Source organism: Podarcis liolepis (assembly GCF_965112155.1).
Source record: "Podarcis liolepis genome assembly, chromosome: 5".
Lineage (NCBI taxonomy): Eukaryota > Metazoa > Chordata > Lepidosauria > Squamata > Lacertidae > Podarcis > Podarcis liolepis.
Genome location: NC_139556.1, coordinates 72,843,663 through 72,865,402, shown reverse-complemented (window position 1 = coordinate 72,865,402; position 21,740 = coordinate 72,843,663). Strand labels below are relative to the sequence as shown.

The window sequence follows — 21,740 nt, the reverse complement described above, 5'->3', positions numbered from 1 at the left end:
CATTTCTACTCCTCCCCTGGTTTTCCTTCCCTCTTGGCAACATCCAGTCAGCATTCCACTGCCATACTCTGTATGTATACTCTGTCCTCCCTGTGATGTTCTTTCTATACTTCTGCAAGCCTTGGGCTTCCCCTAAACCTGCTCAAAGCTCCCTCTTCTGCATGGACAGTGCCTTTTTTGGGTACATACAGTACTACATAAGGACTAGCACTCAAAGAACTGAGATTGCTAAATATATGCAAGTGGGGACTTGCAACCAAAGGAAGCCCCTCACCAAAGCAAATAGCTGATTTTCCTCAGGACTGCAGCAGAGGAAGAAAGAAGGTTGTCATAGCCTCAATTCATGTGTGGCCTGATCCCATTATCACTCCCACAACAGATGCAATTGTGTGTTTTTTTAAACTCTAACTTTGGAGCTGTGTATCCACTGGAATTTGAATGGATCGTTGTGTTGATCAAAAGCAGGGATGGGGAAACAGGGACCCTCCAATTGTTGTGGGACTCCAGCTCCCATCAGCTCCTACCCAGAATGATAAAAGTCAGGGATGATGGAAGTTGTAGTATGTATCTGTAGATGGGAGGGCCACTGGTTAACAACCCCTTACCTCAAACTCATAACCTACCAAGTTGCAGGGATAAAATTTAATAAATCGAACATGGACTATTGTGTTTCTGTACAACGTTTTGAGCGTGCAGTAGCTATCTCATTGAGGTTAGAGTCTCCCAGTCTTGCTAGAACTTTCAACAACAATGAGTGCCTAAAGCAAATGTAAACCCCATTCCTGTTTCTGAAGAAGCAGCTACACCAAATGAGGTCTGGGACTCAGAGTGCCTTGTGGGCAAAGTTCCAGTTGTGATTCTCCCAGCTTATTTCCAAGAGGGAAGGGGGAAATGCCTTAGATCCACCTAATTTCCTAAGGAAAGCTATGAGAATGGCCCAGTCTGTCTTGAAGCTCCTATAGTTTCCAAGCTGCTGTGTCAGAGTGTGCTGTACATTTGCTGACCCCTTTGAGTGAGTCAGCATATTGGACTAGGACCTGGGTTCATGGCTCCATTCATGAAGCTCAATGGATCATCTGAATAAGGGGGCGAACTATGTATTATACTGCCTTCAGTTCCTTGGAGGATTTAAATGCAATGCTAAACTAAATAAATAAAGAGAAATACGGTAAAGATTAAGGATAAATGCTATGTAAAGGAGCTCTGTAAACTGAACGTGTATACTCAGATGATAAGTACCTGTATATTTTGCATTGTAACTGTTCCAAACATATCTACCTTAGGTTTACACGTAATGCCTTTTGAAAGTAAAACTCCAAATGCTGCTTAATCTGAAGTCCTGCTTGCTGTGCTTTGAGATTTAAAACTATAAATGCTCTAAAATATTCCTGTCTGAATCTGAGATTTCATATGCATGATCTGAACTTTGGGAAACTGCGTAACATTTGCAGCCTGTTAGCCATGTGACTGTGGCTAGGGTTTGCTCGTACACAACTTGTAAAATAAAAGGCTGTACATGGGAGCTTGAATTCAAGGGTCCTTTTAAACATTCATTTTAGATTATGCAGAAGGAAGGAACACCCCATGCTTAGAATGCATGCTTCAGTGTGCTGTTTTTTCTCTGTAATATTTATGATACTTAAATATGTTTGATTGTGACTGTCATAACTGCAGTCCTTTTGTACATAGCATAAGCACCCTCTGATGTCATTCAGTTTTTTGGGTGGGGGGAAGGGGGGTGTCGTGGAGAGTTAAGAGGTTAAATTGTTGAAGTGCTTATAAATAACTTTACCAATGTGTAAGCCCAATGGGGCCAGTTTACTTTAAGGAACACATTAGCCTCTCAACATTTAAGTCTGTGGAACTGGCACTTTTATAAGTGCCAAATAATGTCCATTGTTTCATTGCAAAGAATCAATCCGTGCTTTTTCTCTGGAACTCCTTGTCTAGTAATATTAGGGACCATTAGTATACCGCACATCCAGGAAAATGTATTTAAAGCATGTGGTTTCATACTAGTTTTCAAAGAATGCATGTGTGGTGGGGAGGCCCTGGGACAGCCTCTGGTGATGGAGCCACCATCGAGAGCTGATGAAACCCCCAGCCAATCAGGAGTGAGAGAGAGGGACTTTCTGTCACTGTGGGCAGATGATGTCTCTGACTGAGAGGGTTCAGATAGGGACTATCTGTCATTGAGGATAGAAGGGATTTTCCATCAGTGTGGGCATTGGGGGGTTCTGACTATCTCTGTGGGCTCAGACATGGATTACCTGTCAGTGGGTATAGATAGGGACTAAATGTTACTGTGGGGAGCTGGGAGCTTGGACTATCTAAGTGGGGCGAGCCAGGTAGTGCAACTCAGTTTGGATTCCCTGAGAGGAAGCTAAATCTTGGAAGGGGCTACGTGGGTGTTGCTAGTTAGGACACTGATAGCTATTCCAGGTGGAAAAAGTCTTCCTGAGACTTGGTTTGGAAACTAGTGCTGCTTTGAAATTCTCTGTTATGAATGTGTGTCTTAAAAGAAGCTTTGTCCTCACTTGTGAAGCTATCACACTTTAAACCCTCATAGAGTGTAAATAAATAAACAATTCAGTTTTGTTGCAGAAGTGATTTCTCATACTTTCACCCACTGGATGGGGGGGGGGGGAGAGTGGCTATCAGGCAGCCTTCACAGAAGCACAAAACTTTGCTGCTGTTTAGTAATAATAATAAAAACATTACCAGAAATAGTTAATTATAGACCTCTTCTGAGGTTAGAAAGGGGAGGGTTTTTTAAATCTATGAATACACCCATAAAATCAGCCACATTACCCAGCACCCACCTTCAGTGAGGGTGTCTGTCACAGCATGTTAGAACCTGTTTCATATTTGTTTTATCTATCTTTGGATAGGTCACAATGGGTTTTTTATTATTCATTTTGCCTCAAAGCAAACAAGAGAATTAAAATTCTTATTTTTTGTATCACATTAGCAAAAGCTGCCATGGAGTGCGATTCGGTTCCATTAAAATAAACGAGCCTCTTGCAATTAGGATGTGGGTTGCATCTGTTGTGTAAAGGGAACACTTTAGAACGAGATCTGCCAAAGAAATAGAGTGTGTGATTGAAGGTCAACAGTGAGTGAGCCATTGCAAGTTTTCCAAATAAGGCAGAAAGAACTCTCATGTAACATTTTATGTTGCTACTACAGTGGTGCCCCGCAAGACGAAATTAATTCGTTCCGCAAGTTTTGTCGTCTAGCGAATTTTTCGTCTTGCGAATCACGAAATCCCATAGGAATGCATTGAAAATCAATTAATGTGTTCCTATGGTCAAAAAAAGTCCAAACAAAGCCAAATTTGGTACAACAACACTTTATTAACTGCTCTTTAAAGTCACACATACTGTAAAGAGAAGTTCAAAAATTGAAGGGAAATTTTTTAGACAAAGAAAACAAAGTCGCGAGACGTTTTCGTCTTGCGAAACAAGCCCATAGGGAAATTCGTCTTGCGAGGCAAATCGAAAACGGAAAAACCTTTCGTCTAGCGAGTTTTTTTGTCTTGTGAGGCATTCGTCTTGCGAGGTACCACTGTATTTGATGATATTCTGATAAGCCGTTTTGTGCCCCATTTGTGGAATGGGTGGTTCTGGGCCTGGACTTAACCTTGGGTGTCTAGGTGATGGCTGTAGCCAGATGCATCTTTGCCCAGCTTAGGCTTCTCCACCAGGTGTGTCAGTTCCTAGAACTTGAAGATAACACACACTTTCAAATGTGGACCACTGCAGCACACTCTGAGGCTGCCTCCTGTGTCCAGGAGCTTTAACAGGTCCACAAAGTGGTGAATAACAGAGCAATGCTGTCCTCCCCTTGTGCTGGACTAGGGATGGTGGGTTTGGTAGGTGTCCTTCTGCCCAACTACCCTGGCTCAGCCAGCTTCCCACTAGTTGCAAGATGGGAAAGTGCCATGGTGGCAGATTCCCTGCTGGTGGGAACCAGTGGAAACCCCCCAAATGGGGTGTTTGGAGGGTGGGGATGGGACAAATCCTGAGCTGTTTTCTTAAGTGCCATGTGAAGACATCAGCCCTTATCATTCCTCTTTCACCTTCCACCATGGCTGCCATGATAGCTCAATTGGTTAGAGCATGGTGCTGATAAGTCAAGATTGCAGGTTGGATCCCTGTATGGGACAGCTGCATATTCCTGCATTGCAGGGGGCTGGACTAGATGATCCTCAGGGTCCCTAACTCTACAATTCTATGATCAGTAGGGCTGAGGATGTGGTAGTAGCCCAGCCATTATGCCAAGCACTGTCAATGGGGGCAGGTTAGGATTGTTAGCCTGAAATTGTTCACAGCAGGCTGCCTGTTGGGAACATAGAACACCATGTTATTGATAATAGCTTCCAGTTGGTTTCAAATCAAAATACTGATGATTAGAATCATAGAGTTGGAAGAGACCACAAGGGCCATCGAGTCCAACCCCCTGCCAAGCAGGAAACACCATCAGAGCACTCCTGACATATGGTTGTCAAGCCTCTGCTTAAAGACCTCTAAAGGAGACTCCACCACACTCCTTGGCAGCAAATTCCACTGTCGAACAGCTCTTACTGTCAGGAAGTTCTTCCTAATGTTTAGGTGGAATCTTCTTTCTTGTAGTTTGGATCCATTGCTCCATGTCTGCTTCTCTGGAGCAGCAGAAAACAACCTTTCTCCCTCCTCTATGTGACATCCTTTTATATATTTGAACATGGCTATCATTCACCCCTTAACCTCCTCTTCTCCAGGCTAAACATGCCCAGCTCCCTTAGCCGTTCCTCATAAGGCATCGTTTCCAGGCCTTTGACCATTTTGGTTGCCCTCCTCTGGACACGTTCCAGTTTGTCAGCGTCCTTCTTGAACTGTGGTGCCCAGAACTGGACACAGTACTCCAGGTGAGGTCTGACCAGAGCAGAATACAGTGGCACTATTACTTCCCTTGATCTAGATGCTATACTCCTATTGATGCAGCCCAGAATTGCACTGGCCTTTTTAGCTGCCGCGTCACACTGTTGGCTCATGTCAAGTTTGTGGTCAACCAAGACTCCTAGATCCTTTTCACATGTACTGCTCTCAAGCCAGGTGTCACCCATCTTGTATTTGTGCCTCTCATTTTTTTTGCCCAAGTGCAATACTTTACATTTCTCCCTGTTAAAGTTCATCTTGTTTGTTACTTTATATTACTTTATGTATGGCATGGACTGGTAATCTGTGGTCATCCAGATGTTGGCTGAGGCTAATGGAACATGGAGTCTAACAACACCTGGAGGGCCACAAGTTCTTTGGAACTGAAGGATCTGAAGGATCCTTTCTTCTGTAACTCTGTAACTCTTTCTGAAGGGAAGTCTGCTTTGGTCTCTTGCTAATGCCCCTGAAGCATTTTTAGGAAGGCTTTTGGGCACTAAGTGTTTTAAGTCTGATTGGGAAATTGTTCTAATGTTGCTGGAAATTGGTCTTAATGGATGTTGTTATTTGTTGTCTGTGGCTTTGGATCATTCTGGGTTTTGTTTGTGTGTTTTTTTGCTTTGTATTAGAATTTTGTTTCAATCTTTTCTTGTTAAGATCTGCCTTGAACACCACTGGAAGAAAGATGGGGCAAAATGTTTTATATGCTTTAAAAATGAAAACCAACCAGCCTCAATGCTACTCAGTGGAGCCTGAAAAAGGTGCATAAGAAGGTACCTTTGGTCCATACAGTCTAGTGCTGGCTGTTCTATGGCAGGCAGCAGCATCACTGCAAGGACAGGGATACAGATGTGCAGTTGGTAATTTTAGGCTCTGGGCTTAATGCTCTGTCCTCTTCCGATGGCAATGTATATGAAACTGAGGTAGTTGTTTATGCACCCCTGCCTTAGAACATCTACCCTCAACCCAAGGTAATAAAAAAATAAATACATGCCAAAATTGTATGTGCTGTTATTAACAAAAATAATGTTGTTCCCCTTTAGGGGGTGGTTGTGGGTTAAACCACAGAGCCTAGGGCTTGCCAATCAGAAGGTTGGCAGTTCGAAGCCCCGTGACGGGGTGAGCTCCTGTTGCTCGGTCCCTGCTCCCGCCAACCTAGCAGTTTGAAAGCATGTCAAAGTGTAAGTAAATAAATAGGTACCGCTCTGGCGGGAAGGTAAACAGCGTTTCCGTGCACTGAGCTGGTTCACCAGAAGCGGCTTAGTCATGCTGGCCACATGACCCGGAAGCTGTACACCAGCTCCCTCGGCTAATAAAGCGAGATGAGCGCCACAACCCCAGAGTCGCCCGCAACTGGACCTTATGGTCAGGGGTCCCTTTACCTTTTCCCCTCATCACTCTTTTTTGACAATACTGAATTTTATAAATTGTAATGCAAAGTTTGTTTTACCCCCTTATGTGCATGGCATGATTTGCAGCCTCTTATTAAGTGCAGCCATTATTTAAACATTCACACAGCTGAACCCAAACTTTTACCAAGTGTGGCTAATAATACAAACATGGGACTTAGTGGATAAATTAACAGCAAGATACCTAATGGTAGAGAAACAACAACAAAAGCAGGCAGCTGAGCCTGAACGTAGTGCAGACTCCCTTATATATAGCTCAGTTGGTAGAGCCTAAGACTCTTCATCTCAGGGTCGTGGGTTCAAGCCCCACATTGGGCAAAATATTCCCGCATTGAACTAGATGACCCACGGAGTGTCTTTCCAACTCTATGATTCTCGCTCTCTCCCATAACACTTCTAAAAGAATAGTGCTGTTAAATAAGCTTTATTTCACAAACGGTTCCAAAGGAGCATGGGAACCTCCTGGCACTCACGGGAGGCTGTGGACGGGCACCTTTATTTGAATGCGTTTTGAATTAGTGAATTTAATGCATTCTGCAACTAATCTGGTGGGGAGGGGAGGCTCTCTTGCCTCTTTACCTTTCTCTGTTATACCTATATGAATATACATATGGATTTGAAAGCACTTGCGCACACACACACACACGGGATGGGGTGGAACGCCTTGTCCGCATAGCAGCACTTCGGTGCGGGTCTCGCTCCCCGCCGTCTCCCCTTCCTCCGCTCGTGCCGGTGCTCCCCCCCAAACCCGCCCCCTTAAGCCAGGCGGCAGCTTCCGGCTTCCCTCTCCGAGGAAATGAGCTCACGCACAGGCAGGCCCACCGCTTCGGAGAGGGAGTGGCGGGGCCGCCACCGGAGAGAGCCTCTGCCCGCTCGGGCCACGGGAGGGGGGCTACCCGCGTGACGTCAGCGGGCTGGGGAGAAGCAGCCTTAAGAGGGGCACCGGAGGCGGGGGAGGGGAGGGGAGTCGTGCTGAGATCCAAGCCATCCCGAGGGGGTGCCGAAGCCTCCTTCGCCAGGCAAAGGAGAGAGGAAGGAAGGGGGAGCATCACGCGCAACTGCGGCCAGCTGAGCATGTGAAGAGCCCGCGGAATCCCGGGGAGGGGGAAAGTGAGCATCTCCCGCCCCGGCCCCCTGATGCGCGGAGGCAAAGAGGACAGCATGGACCAGCAGGCAGAGCAGGAAGCCTGCACCCCAGGCGAGCTCGAGGGAGGGGCTCGGCAGGATGGCAAGGAGGGGGAGGCGCTGAAAGGGACCGAGGCGCAGCCTACTCCTGCTGCTGCTGCTCCTGCTGCTGCTGCAGAAGCTGCCATCCGGGTGCCTTCTGCGCCGCCTTCCGCGCCGCCGCAGCCCGAGGCGCTGCTCAGCTCGGGCGAGTACGAGTGCCGCATCTGCTACAACTTCTTCGACCTGGAGCGCCACGCGCCCAAGCTGCTGGAGTGCCTGCACACCTTCTGCCAGGACTGCCTGGCGCAGCTGCACCTGCGCGGCGGCGAGCACTCTCCGCGGGGCCGGGGCGCTCCCCCCGACTCCCACCTCACGTGCCCGGTGTGCCGGCACCGCACGGCCCTGCCCGACGGACGCGTGCAGAGCCTGCCCGTCAACACCAAGCTGGTGGAGGGCATCTTGCAGCAGCTGCGCGGCTGGGCGCCTCTGCTGCGCGACCTGCGCGCCCAGCGCTTGCTGCTGCTGCAGGTGCCCCGGCCCCCCGCCCGGCAGCCTTCGCCGTCGTCGGACCGCAGCAGCGGCGCGGCCACGATCACCGTGGGCAGCCCGGACGCCTCTTGCTCGGAGGACCCCGGCGACGGCCACTGCTGCGCCTCCTGCCGGCGGAAGGCGGGATGTGTCTGCCTGGTGTTCACCTTCCTGGCCATGGTGCTGCTGGGCTTCGCATGGATGGAGTGGCTGACGGGCTCCATCTTCCTCGGCGTGGCCCTCGTGCTCCTCTTCGCCTCCACCGTGCCTTTCATGTACAGCTACAAATCCAGGAGCGAGCCCAGGACTATCTTCTTCACCAGAGCGACGGCCGGCGGCTCCAGGGAGGTGGCGTCGGGGCGCAGCACTCCCGCAGGCCGCGTGGCTGCCGAGGGCAGGAGCCGCTGCTAGACTGGCGGGGTTGGGGCGGCCTCTCCGCTTTTAATTTATTTATTCCTTCCTTTATTTCCGGTGCATGATAAGCTGCATGATGTTTAAGCAGGTGGGGTCTTCCCCGCCACATTTGCACAGCCGGGCTGGGAAAAGCTTTCTCTTCCGAATGTCTCTCATGTCGGGCGACTATTAAAGGTATAGGAGCCTGGTTAGAACAAGAGATGTGGCAACCCGGACGCTTGCGATTCCTACCCTTGGCAGGGTTGCCACCTTTTCCCCTGGCAAGGTTTCTGATTTGCATGCTAGGTAGGAAGTTTTTTTTTGGGGGGGAGGGGTCCATAGCTCTCCTTTGCATGCAGATCACAATTTCAACACTAGTTAAAGGGACCTTGAGTAGGTAGGCAGGGAAAACTCCAAAATCCACATTAGGGCAATGTATTTATTGGGCCAACCCAAATGACACAAAATAGTGTGTGAGATTTTGAGCTCTTCCATGTGATTAGATGGTTGAAGAGTTCTGGAGAACTTGGAAGTTTCCACACTGCTCTGGTCTAATAAAGGCATTGCCTTAATATGATTTTTGATTTCTTCTTCTTATGGGCTACCCTTTGCTCTGTGTAGGGCTGGGAAAGACTCCGTAGAAGTGAAGTGGTCAATACTTGTCCAATGGCAGCTCCCCACGTTCTTGTGGGAAGGCCATGAGGAAGAAATCTCCCAGCTTGCCACACAAGCTGGGAGGGTCCCAGAGGTTGGAGAAATAAAAGAATGAAACTTTCACCCTCCTGAAGGAATGATGGGCTGGAAAAAAGTCTTAGGCCAATGACCTCTCCTGCAGAGTTCCTTTTTTGCATCTGGACTGGACTTAGCCCTGCCATCTCTTTGTTGTGCCAAAGTTAAAACTCCAGGAATGTTTAAAGCAGAGTGAGTTTCTGTAGAGTGCCTTTTCCTCACTTCTTCCAAGGACAATCCTCATGCACATCCTAGATTAGATGGTGCACCTTCCAAGGCAGACAAATGCTTTCCTCTCTCAGAAATTATGCACTGCTCCCCCAAGACATACTGAAGAAATGTGGTATTTGTTGTGTGGCACCCCATGCAGTTGATCATGATGTAGAATCATATGTGTTGCTATATTTTTGTGGTTAAAGCTGGAGCAAAGCTGGGGTATGGGATAGGCCATTCAAATAGGCAGGTCTTTCATGTCACATTCCTTTATTCTTGTTCTTTGAAAATGAAAGAAGTGGTTAGAAAGTGATTGCAACTGTATGTCTTTCTGATGTGCAAGGTGTGGCAAAACCAGACCCACTTATTGTTCCTTGGGAGTTCTTTACCATTCATATTTCCACAGAGATGAGAAAAGAATTGGAGCTAGCATTATGAAATGCAAATAAGAAATGTGTAAAACTGCCATTTCTTATGTTACCATTTCTTTAGCAGATGCGGCGCCGGGGTGCAAATATCTGCCTGCCCAGCACCCCCAAATTACCACAGATAGTGGGGGTGGGGCGGTGAAACTGCGAACTGCCAGTCATCCGGGGTGGGGTGGGGTTTGCAACTCTCTCCCATGCTGCCGTGGGAGAGCGATCCCTACAGAAGCTTGGGAGGCAAGCTGCACGCCCGCCAGCCATATGGTTGGCAGGGCACAGCTGGCGGGCATGCAGGGAAAGGGGAGGCCACTGGCAAAGCCGCACAGCTCCCCCACTCGCTGGGGCGTTCCTGAGAGGCCAGCACGCTGGCGCGACGCACCACTAAGCCCTATGGGAAAGATGGCTCTGCACACATACAGTACTTGAATGAGACTATTCCCAAATAAGAAAAACCCGGATAAGGCTGAGGAAGTGGCTTGGTGTTAGGGGTTGTATGAGTTCAGAGGAAATGCCCTTCCACTGCATCTGTAAGACAATGAAGAGGACAGTTCACTTCCCGCTCCAACTACACAATCAAATAGATAAAGCAGAGCTAGAGCTGTTGCTGTCGTCATCACCACCTAGGTGTTCCACTGGTGCTCACTCTTCTTGTCAACTCCACTTACTCTTTACACCTTCCCAAAAATTTTCCCCAGCTCCTTCCACTCACTCACTGAGCTCATTCCACCCCCATGCTCTCCAATTGTCAATCTCTGATGTCATAGTGAGGTCAGGACTTCAAAGTGAAGCACAGAGCTTTCAGATTTCAGTGAAGGTCTGAAGGAGATGCGGGAGTGGCTGGATGTGAGATCCCATCTGCCCATCAGCTTGTCAACCCCACCCAACTCAAGGTTTAACAGAGCTCACTAAACTGCTCTGTGAAATGCCTCTCTTCCCTACAGATGTGTTTAATGGGGACGTGAGTTGCTTTGCCCAGTGAGCTGCTAAACTGCTGGGTTAAGGGCTCCTCAGCCCCCCATTAAACCTTGCTGTGGGTACATTTAACCAAGGCTCTATTAAACACTGTGCCTGGGCTGGCCTGTTATTTCTCATGCTGCAGTTGGCATGGCCGCCAACATGTTATGTTCTTATGTATATAGGGAGATACTACTCTGCTAGCATCTTTTGAGTTTCTGACCAATTGTTTGACACTTTATTCATTTTTTTAAAAAAAGCAATGTTTAAAGTTCCTTAAGACTGTTTATCATAACCAGCAAGTATTTAGTTATTTATTTGTTTAAAGAACGTTTGCCTTACTCTTCAGCCAAAAATAAATAAATAAAGGCTTGCAGAGGAAGCATCTGAAGGGAGCTCTGTTTAGGAAAGTTTTTAATGTCTGTTGTTTTATTGTATTTTTAATATTTTGTTGGAAGCCGCCCAGAGTGGCTGGGGAAACCCAGCCAGAAGGGCGGGGTATAAACAAATTATTATTATTATTAGTAGTAGTAGTAGTAGTCCAGATCAATAAAAGCAAGACAGTGCCTTCCCTCAACTTACAATCTAGAACAGCGGTTCTCAACCTGTGGATCCCCAAATGTTGTTGGGCTACAACTCCCATCATCCCTGAGCTCTGGCCTTGCTAGCTAGGGATGATGGGAGTTGTAGTCCAACAACATCTGGGGACTCACAGGTTGAGAATTGCTGATCCAGAAGACAGGACAAAAAAAGAAGAGGCAGACAAGTAGATAAGGCTCCCCAATGCAGACAGAAAGCCCTCAGTTTATGGAGTGCAGTGGGGATGGACAATGAGGAGGTGGAGACCACGAGCTCATCCCTGTTCCCTCCCATGTCACATAAGGAACATAATGTCTGAAGAAGGCCCTGCTATTTGTTAGAATTGGAACCCAGATAGATGCTATGTTGGGTGTTATCCAGGTCCATACAAATCAACGAGACACATTTGTCAGGATGTGGACCACACCTGTTGAGGAGAGGAAGCACTTTAGAATAACAAGTGCTATAGAATAATACAATCTGAAGAGAAGCCAGAGTATAGAGATCAGTAGTTGTTTTTTAAGTACGGTACACCCAGGAAAAAATACTAAAAGAGTGCTAGTGATTTGTTATTTTAATTTTTTTTTGCACCAAATGCACTTTTTGGGTTTGGTGGGTCAGACATCCAGGTACCAGCCTTTCATTGTATTGATTCATCATATATTTGGGGGCTCTCTGAAGAATGCATGCCTTTTCCCCTCTGAAAATACTGTGTGTGTTTTCACAGTAGATAATACTAAAGTTCTGTCTGTGGCAATTAATATGTGATTGCCAATTCACATGTGCAAGCCATTGCTTGATGCTAAAGTTAAAAGGGCTACTGCCACCAAAAAGTCACATAGGCCTTGTTCAAACGTGCATGCTCATGGCTGCAGTGTTGTGGTGACTTTCATATGTAAACAAGCCATTACAGATGTAGAATCATCAGTAGAATCTTCAGAACAGTGATCACATCTCAGACATAGTTCACACATTCAGTTGTCAGTACTCAAATTAGGTTTGTGTGCGAACCTACAGAAATAGTGATGAACACACAAGTGTGAATTTCCTCTGAACATGCATGTGACATATGTTTTTGTCTACATGTCTCTCAAGCATGGTAAAATTGCTTCTGGACTGTACCACTTCAGGCTGATGTGAGACCCAAATGTTAAAATACCCTCCCATTAATTCATTTATAAAATCTCCCTTCACAAAGAAAATTTGATATCAGGGAATCTCTACAGCTATCAATGTGAAGGGGACTTCCTTTTTTTTTGGTCCCACCTCCCAATTGAAATTTGAAATGTCCAGGAACTGCATTACCATATGACTGGCTTTTTCTGTGTAGATAAGCTCTAAAGTGTGTGTGATTATGATAGATTATTTAATCTTTATCAGGTTTTTTTTTGTTTGCTGCTGACTGAATAATTGGCTGTGGATAGTTGGCTTATTCTTAAATATAGGCCCACAGACCTATATTAAAGGTGAGTCAGCTCAGCTGGATTCTGTCATTACACTATGCCTGCTTCTTACACACTTTCAACGTATGTGGTTTTAGCTATTCTCAGGCGAGGTGGGGATGTTCTAACGAGATCTTGCAAAAAGTCAGATTGTTTCACAAGGTCTCATGAGAGCATCATTAGCACTCCAAGAGATGGGCCACTGAATGAGTCTTGCACAGGAACCAAGAGCTTATAAACTTTTTCCATGTTGGGTCTGCATGGAACTACTAGAGATGCTTTCTCTTCCCCTTACCAGCTGCCTTGTAGAAGGCTGGCTGGCTAGTTGTGAGGCAGTTAGGTGGATTTCTATGGATTATAGGGGTGTACCTTAGTCCCAGATTTGTCTGTTCATTATAACAGACACATGGAGTCTATGCAACTGAAGCTTACCATGCAACTGAAGCTACCATTCGATGTTACAAGTAGACTACTGGCAACCAATACAATCCACATAGAATTGGAAAGGTTTGGATGGAAATATTTACCATTTTTGTACCTGTGGGCAGATTCTTGTTTTTCTTGCTACTACACAAAAGTAAAATAAAGCACTCCCCTTCTTCCAGTTTCCATTAGTGGTGAAGGCTGCTAATCATAGACGGTCATCACTTAACATGGGTGATCACTCCTTCTGTAGCAAAGTATTCACTGATAGGGAGTTTTTAAAAAACGTATTTTATACTCTACAAGTAATTGTGTGTTGCTTGCTGCCTTGAGAACCAGCACTTAAATCACAACTGAATGGACATGTGAGTGAGGATAGCCTGTTTACACTGTGTTGCTTTGACTGAGATATGTATTCTAATGTGCACTGGCATCTTATTTGTGTGGTAGACCTGAATCATAATAAGTGAAATAGAAAAGCATTCTTTGCACATCAAGGGAGCAATCCTATAGCAAGATCTGGCGGGATGAACATGGTCAGGAACCAGTGGATCTCTAGCTGAGCTAGGAGATTCCTGGCGCAGTCAGGCTGTGCTGGTGTAGCTCCCTATCCTCAGCTCAGACAGAGATATTCTATCTCCCTCATTCCAGCTCAGCCAGGACAAAGCCAGCTAAGTGGAGCCTAGCAGGTCTTAAGCCCTGGGAAAGGGGCATTCTGGGGGTGGGACCATAGAGCAGGGATTTGGACTTGATCTTAAGCCCATTCAACTTGGTCATGTGACCTGGGACCCTGACATCAATTAAACTGGCAAAAAGAGTTGTGTAACTATGGTTTGTTTCCCCTCTGCCAGTCTTAGACTGCCTCAGTCAGCAGTAGCCGTGCTCCAGAATGAAGCTTGGATCCGCCATACTTAACCCTGACCGAGCTTAACATTACACCAGCATCTTGTGCATAGGATAGCCCCTTTATAATGTGCTTAGGGTGGTTTCTTCTTCTTGACATGCTTAAATGCTATAATACAGATTTATACCTAAGCTACTTTTTGTACCCTTCAGATTTGGATTTTTACTTAACTGCTCTCTTTCATAAGCGATTATTGTACATTTAAAAATGCCACCAGTGATTGTGCAACCTGCTAATTAGCACTTGATATGCAAGTATTTTTGTGCATTGCAGGGTATGTCTTTCAGTGCCCAGTTTATGTTTTAACCTCATTAGCTTGTTAATTTATTACTAGGAATGAATAAGTATTTAATGGCAACAATACATGAAAGTTGAGTCAGATACGTTTGTGTGTGGTTATACCTCTGGACTGTGAATTATTCCTTGGTTTTGCTCCCTGTTCTGTTCAATGCATAGATGAGGCCATTGAGTGAGACCGCATGAACACATGGTGTTCAGGAGCTATCAGTACTATGGTGACACTCATCTGCACCTCTCCTTTTCATCTGATCCAGAGCCAAGTGCTTTCCCACTGTCTGGCCATGGTTAGAGACTGGCTGCATAGAAAACATTGGAAGTTAGGTCAAGCAGGGGCAGGTTAAGGTAATCTTTCATAATATGACGCCCTGTATAAGGCCAGCATTTGGCATCCCCAAATGGATCTTCTCAATTATGGATCTTCTCAGTTTTGTGCCCACTTGGCTCAGCATCCTGGGTGGGGGAACCACCTACACCTCCCTAAATCAGGTGCTGAGATCAATATGCCCTTTTAAAAGATACTGGAACTTCCATAATCGATGGATTTACCCTGCTCTGGAGACTGAGGCATAGTATCATAAGATGTCCCTTGTTTTACTAGTCTACACACCTAGATGGTGGCATTGGCCAGAGGTACCTTTCACCTACTACCATGACCCACCCATTTTGAAGAGATGTTGCTTTTTCTAGGAATGGAGTCAGAGAGAGAGAGAGAGAGAGAAGGAGGGCTGTGTCCCAGGTGCTTTTGTCACCTGGGCAGGTATGGTCACACCCATCTCTAGTCACATGCAGAAGAAGTTTGCCCCAGCCTAGGAAGAAACAGGAAGTTTACCTACTGGCTGGTGCAAACATTCCTCCTTTTGTCCACTCTAGGAATGTTTTACTTGACTGCTATGTGTTTCACACCCCACAATAATAAGATAGAGACTGCAAGGAAATTTTGTTTTCAGAAGATTTAGTATAGAGCTGAGTACATGTCAGAATCCAAGTTCCCAGAAGTAGAATAACTGAAGCATTTAGCAGAAATGTTGCTGATTATTTCACATCATGATTACTCCTGAGGAATCAGTCCATGTTCTAATACACTTTGAGCAAATCAAAGTGTATTTGATTGGTGCCCTATTGGCACCTGTGAAACCAAGTTTCTCCCCCAGCCCCAGTGTAGCAGGGTGGCTGCTGCTGTTTAGGGTTCCAGCCTCATTGACTTGTGCCCCCCTTTATATGGTTCCCAAAGGGTAGCTGAAATGAAGCAAGTAGATATATGCCCCAAGAGATGACTTTCTGAGAAAAGATTTGGCACAGATGAGAGAAAGAGGCTTGGAGATGTATAGCCATGGAAAAGGCTGGTGTAGTCAGTATGGCAGGACTGGGGAGGTACTGGGAACCAGAGAAGGTTCTCCGTGGTTGAGAATTATTATAAAATAATAAAAATAATAAAAATAATGCAGACGCAGGTGTTAGAAAATATTGGCTACTAAATCAGGAACCCCACTTGGGGGGGGGCATTAGCAGCGGAGGAGGCACTTCCAAACGCACAATTTCGGAGATATGCGATCACAGGGGCGCTCATATTCAGGGAAGGGGCGCTACCATAGGTGCCATAGGTGGTGACTCCCATGAAAGGGCAGGGCACCCACAAATTTCGGTGCCAGGGCCATGCACGCTGCATGGCACCCACGACCGCGGGCACCCACGGTCGCAAGGCCAAACTGGCACTCCTGGGCGCTACTGTGTGCTGGGTAACACCGTCGGTAAAGCTCGACGGCGGGGCGTGGAGCCGCGAGAGAAATCTGAAGGGGGGGGGTGAGGAGCCACCAGCAGCAACAGCCAAAGAAGCACGCCCGTTTACAGCCAGCTGCCCGCACGCATCATGGAGTGGGGAGAACCGCGTCGCCTCCAGATCTGGCCCTTTGCACCTGCACCCACGTCGGGAAAACGAAGCCTTCCGATGAAACGAAGTTCTGACGGCAGAACAGGCGGAGCAAACAGACCAGGAGAGCAACAGCCGCCAGCATGAGGAGGAGGAAGCGATCCAAGAACCCCAGCAGCGAGGGCGGCCCCCTCCTTCCTCCCCTTTCCGAGAGCGCGAGCGCCGCATCTGCAGCAAGCCTTTCGACGGGGAGGCCGCGCGCCCAGGCTGTTCGCGCGCCTGCGCTGCAGCGCGAAGCAGAGGCAGCAAGAAGACCAGCGCGGAGGATCTCGGTGGCGTCCGCGTCACGTCTTTGGTGGGCATCCCTGTGGGATGGCGGAGCGCGCAGCTCCTCGACGCCAAGCTGGCCCGCCCTCGCCTTCTTCGCCGCTACAGCATCCGCGGCCGCCACCTGTCCCCTGTTCTAACGTCCGGCGCCCCCTGCCGGAGCAGAGCGGCGACTCGTTCGGCGACACCCGTCTCTGCAGCCAGCAGAGATTTCTTGCCGCCGCCTTTTCTGCAACCAGGGCATAGACAGAAATCATAGAATTGCAGACTTGGAAGGGACCACGAAGGTCACCTAATCCAGTTCCCCCAAGCTAGCCAGAACATTCCGACTGTGCCGCCTGCACCTTCAACTACGAGAGGGTTACATGCAGCTGACTTCCTGGCCTTTCTCTCCAACGTGTCTGCCCCACTACACAGTCAGCTAGTGGCCCGGGAAGCGCTGCTGCTGGCCCGGGAGGGAGCAAGCAGCAACACCACTCAGAGCAATCCTATGCAGAAGAAGCTGGCATAAATCATGCCACTGTCAATTAAGATGGGGTTCTGCGTCAGCCTTGGAAAACAAGCCTTTAAAACAGTGTTCTGCATTAGATTGTCAGGCCACATGACTGAGCTGAATGGAATCAGGACCCAGTCCAAGAAGTCCTCCCTCTCTGCTTCTGCCCCTGCCACAGTGGCATAGCATGGGTTGTCAGCACCCGGGGCAAGGCAAGTAATTTGCGCCCCCTAACCCGTGGATTTGCGCCCCCTAACCCTAACCCCCAGATGTTGCGCCCGGTGCGGCCGGCCCCCCCTGCACCCCCCACGCTACGCCACTGCCCTGCCATGCCCCCAGAACACTCCTTGGGGGAGACTTTCATCAGCCTTGGTTTAGCAGGCTTTGACTGAACTGGGTTGGGTTGGGGACTAGCTCAGGGGTCAGCAACCTTTTTCAGCTGTGGGCCGGTCTACTGTCCCTCAGACCATGTGGTGGGCTGGACTATATTTTGGAAAAAAAGAAGAAGAATGCATTCCTATGCCCCACAAATAACCCAGAGATGCATTTTTAAATAAAAGCACACATTCTACTCATGTAAAAACACCAGGCAGGCCCCACAAATAACCCAGAGATGCATTTTAAATAAAAAGACACATTCTACTCATGTGAAAACACGCTGATTCCCGGACCGTCCGTGGGCCAGATTGAGATGGCAAATGGGCTGCATCCGGACTAGCTGAACTCAGCTGAACTGGAGGGCCACTGCATCTTGTTATAAGGTTGCTCCCTTAAAACATGCACTTGAACAGATTTTATTAAGCCTGGATGGCATTGAGTACCAGCATAATAACACTTTATATTGAGCTTCCTGAACTGGTAAATTCAGAGCATTTTGTGCTCAGAAATGCTGTGTCCCAAGTCTCTTTCCCACCATATCCTTATCACTGAGATTTTCTTACTGAAATCAATTAATATTTTTATGACTTTTTACCATCAAGCCTTTTGCCACAGTATCATTGAGTTGGAAGGGACCCTGAGGATCAACTAGTCCAGTCCCCAGCAGTGCAGGAAACATGCAGTTGTCCCTTACAGGGATCGAACCTGCAACCTTGGTGTTATTAGCACCATGCTGTAACCATTGGGGTGTGTGTGTGTGCCGTATTTCTATGGTATTTGGACAACAAGGCTCTCATTTTCATGCTTAATGCTTGAAGAGATTGCTGAACTTAATAGCAGCAAAACAATACCCTTGAGTCAGTTTTTGTGTTTGTTTGGTGTGGGGGAGAGAGAGACAGAGACACAGAGACAGAGAGTCTTTCCTGAACTCCCAAGTGATCAGGAGAGATTGCTTGACTCTGTCCCTTTTTGTCAGTGTATATATGAGGCCACGGGATGAGATCATCTTGAGAAATGGTGTTCAGTGGCCTCTATACTCAGATGACATCTAGTATTCTCTCTGGGGTGAGTTACCAGCTTTCTGGAAACATAATATCTCAGTGCTCCTTTCATTAGCTGCCTCTTTCTTTCCAGCCGGTATTCAAAGTGCTGGTGACAACATTTGAAACCCTAAGTGGTCAATATATTAAATAAACTGTCTCCACCTCTACCTTTAGCATTGATTACTATTACAATTTGTTAAGGTTATCAGTGTGCCAAGTCAAGACTGGGAGGGCTCGTAGCATGCACATTTAGCAATTCAGAAGTGCTGCTATATGTTTGCATCCACTGAGCACAGCAGGGTGTTTGGAACTGCAGAATAGCACAGAATTTAGCTGCATACACACTTCGTGAATTCCATTGGGAGGCAGCTGCATAATTTTATGTTCCAGACTAAATGTTCATACAGGTGGGAGTTCTTCACATTGTAATATGTATTACTTTGTGTACTTTAAAATGTGAGGGAGCGGGTGGTGCTGTGGTCTAAACCATTAAGCCTCTTGGGCTTGCTGATTGGAAGGTCTGTGGTTCGAATCTGCACAACGGGGTGGGGATGGGGGGGGGGCGGGAGCTCCTGTTGCTCTATCCCAGCCTCTGCCAACCTAGCAGTTCAAAAAGCACACCAGTAGATAAATAGGTACTGCTGTGGCAGGTTTCTGCACTCTGGTTTCTGTCACGGTCCTCTGTGCGCCAGTAGCAGTTTAGTCATGCTGGCCACATGACCTGGAAAGCTGTCTGTAGACAAATGCTCAACAAACACACAAAAAATGTAACCGCCTGTGCATTCACATAAACAATTCTCTTCTGTGTTTTTATCACAGTATCAAATATTTCTCTTGCACATAATCAACACATAAAGTACAACAATATAAATGGAAGTCCCAATAGATCAGTTCATTCACAGAGTCCAAATGTCTGCTAGTTTCTGTTCCATGTATGTCTTTGTATGTTCATAAAATCCAAATGTGAGCTTAGTACAGTTCCACAGAATCTTGACAAGAATTTCTGGAATAATGCCTTGTTTCGCCTTCCTGGGCTTCATCAGTTATACATGTTCTAGATAATATGAATGAATATAATATCGTATTTCAACATATTTTAACAAATAAGAATAATATAAACAATTATACCATAGATGTACATTATTATTAAATTTTTTTTGCGTTTGTTGAATGTATTTTACGTAACGCTAGGTTTGATGTTGTTTTGCATGTAGACAAACATTGCTCCCTGGGCCTGAAAAGCAAGAAGAGTGTCGCAGCCCATAGTTGCCTTTTGACTGGACTTAACCATCCAAGGGTTATTTCTCTTTTTACTTTAAAATGTGGCACATGGCCAGTTCTACTGTGTTTGGGGATCCCCCTTTACGTTCTGCTGAGTGCAGTCCTGGATGTCTCCCCCCACCCCCAAGTCCTGCCCTGTTGTAATTACATCCTGATTGACCATGTAATTGCAATTTTAATTGTGGTACAACTGGTGCCACAAACTGATGCTCATTGGGACCAGCAGGGCAGAAAGCAGGGAGCTCAAGAGTAGGTGGAGCCAGAGCCAATGGCAGGAAGATCCATTACCTGATTGGTTGTTGTAAATAAGAAGACAGGCAAGTTGGGGCAGGCTGAGCTTGCTGGGTCAATGCCCCATTTTCCCTAGCTGGGCACAACCACTTAGTTAATTGTCTTCACACTTTGTTTCCTAAAATATGCCCAAACTCTCCAAAGACCTACATGGGTATTTGCCATGTAGTTTTGGAAACGTCTCAGGGCTTTCAACTACCTGATCACACCTACCCTGGATTTTGCTGTAAGGCACTAGATTCTTACTTTCTGGAAACTGGAACAAAGCAGAAAGTGAAGTGTCACTGTAATACTAGAGGGAAGGTGTGGCACATGGCAGATTGATTGATTCATTCATCCCACTGCTTGCCACCTCTCACGATGCTTCAGTGGCAGAGACATCATCTACCCTGCATATAGATAGTGTTATGGACTGGCTGAATGCAGAGGAGTGTTGGGAGGCACCATCTGGGGAACCCCAAGGGAACCCCCAAATGAAGAAGGTTCAGAGCCAGGGGATTGGTGTGTGGGATGATGATTAGTTTCTTTAAAAAAAAATTAAATTACTTTTCCAAAATTTTAAATAAACAAAAAAACACACACATCATAACAGTGCTTAATCCAATCTTAATAACATTGTTAAGTGACTTCCTCAAATTCCCTTGACTGAATTTCAATATATATCATTGTAACGGTTTTCCAAAACAAAATCTCATAAAATTTACTTAATCCTCTTAACATCGTTGTTTCTTTTCATCTTTGCTTTAAACATAATGTTCTATAACTTCACATATTTAAATCCTTGGCCTATCTTTTTTTTCGCAAGTATTTCTAATTAATTTATCTTAACATATTTAAGTAAATAATCTCTGAAGTTCTTCCATTCTTCCTGGTCCTCCTCCTTCTGGTCACGGACTCTTCCGATCAGGTCGGCTAGCTCCAAAAAGTCCATCAGGGATGATGATTAGTGGTCAGAGGGAGAAGAGGGGGCAGACTGGGAGGAGGAGGAAGCTGAAGAGACAACGGAATAGTGAGCAGGGAGAGGCTGGGGCAGAGAGCAGTCCAGAATCAAGAGACAGGAGAGAAAGGGGTCCAAGAGACAGAGATGAGACAGGCTGCTGAAGAAGCCAGGTAGACTCCGTGCCCCTACCCCCACTATGACCAGCTCCCCTTCTCACTGGTCTCCCAGAACATGTAGAGGAGTGAAGAGGGCAGAGCAATAAGAGAGTAAGGAGCCTGAGATTCCTTACAAAGGGGAGGGTGAGTCTTAGGGAGCAATGGGAAGACAGAGACCTTCAGTCCTCACAACTGCCTCATTGGGGCAAGACCTACTGGGAAGAGTTGCTGTGGTCACCAGGCCTGCACTGTTTTGGTTTTTCTGAATAAAGAGTTAACTTCACTGACACTGGGTGTTTTATTACTGACCTACTCCTGACTCCGCCTCCTGACAGACAGCAAATCAAGACAGTATATCAAGGAGATAGATATAGATATAGAATTTTACAGTCACACTCATACTTCTGAAGTGGCACAGTCTGAGACATGTGTGACTGTTCCATTCTACTGATGGTGTAGATTTCACCTTCCGATTAGGAGAAGGGCAGAATAAACGGCAAGGTGGTTATTAAAACGAACACTTAATAAGACAAAAAGTCTTCAGGCCTGCAATGTTCTCATGCTCTCTCTTCCACTTTGA

General features: G+C 46.6%; 1 protein-coding gene and 1 long non-coding RNA gene across 2 annotated transcripts in view; one reads left to right on the top strand and one right to left on the bottom strand.

The window, feature by feature from the left end:
- LOC310708398 overlaps nucleotides 1-21,740 on the bottom strand; it is a 149,266-nt gene that overhangs the window by 115,897 nt on the left and 11,629 nt on the right. The window lies entirely within an intron of this gene.
- RNF228 (ring finger protein 228) lies at nucleotides 7,131-10,974 on the top strand. Its single transcript, XM_083505813.1, has one exon. The coding sequence runs from the start codon at nucleotides 7,466-7,468 to the stop codon at nucleotides 8,432-8,434; it is 969 nt and encodes a 322-aa protein (XP_083361939.1). The 5' UTR covers nucleotides 7,131-7,465; the 3' UTR covers nucleotides 8,435-10,974.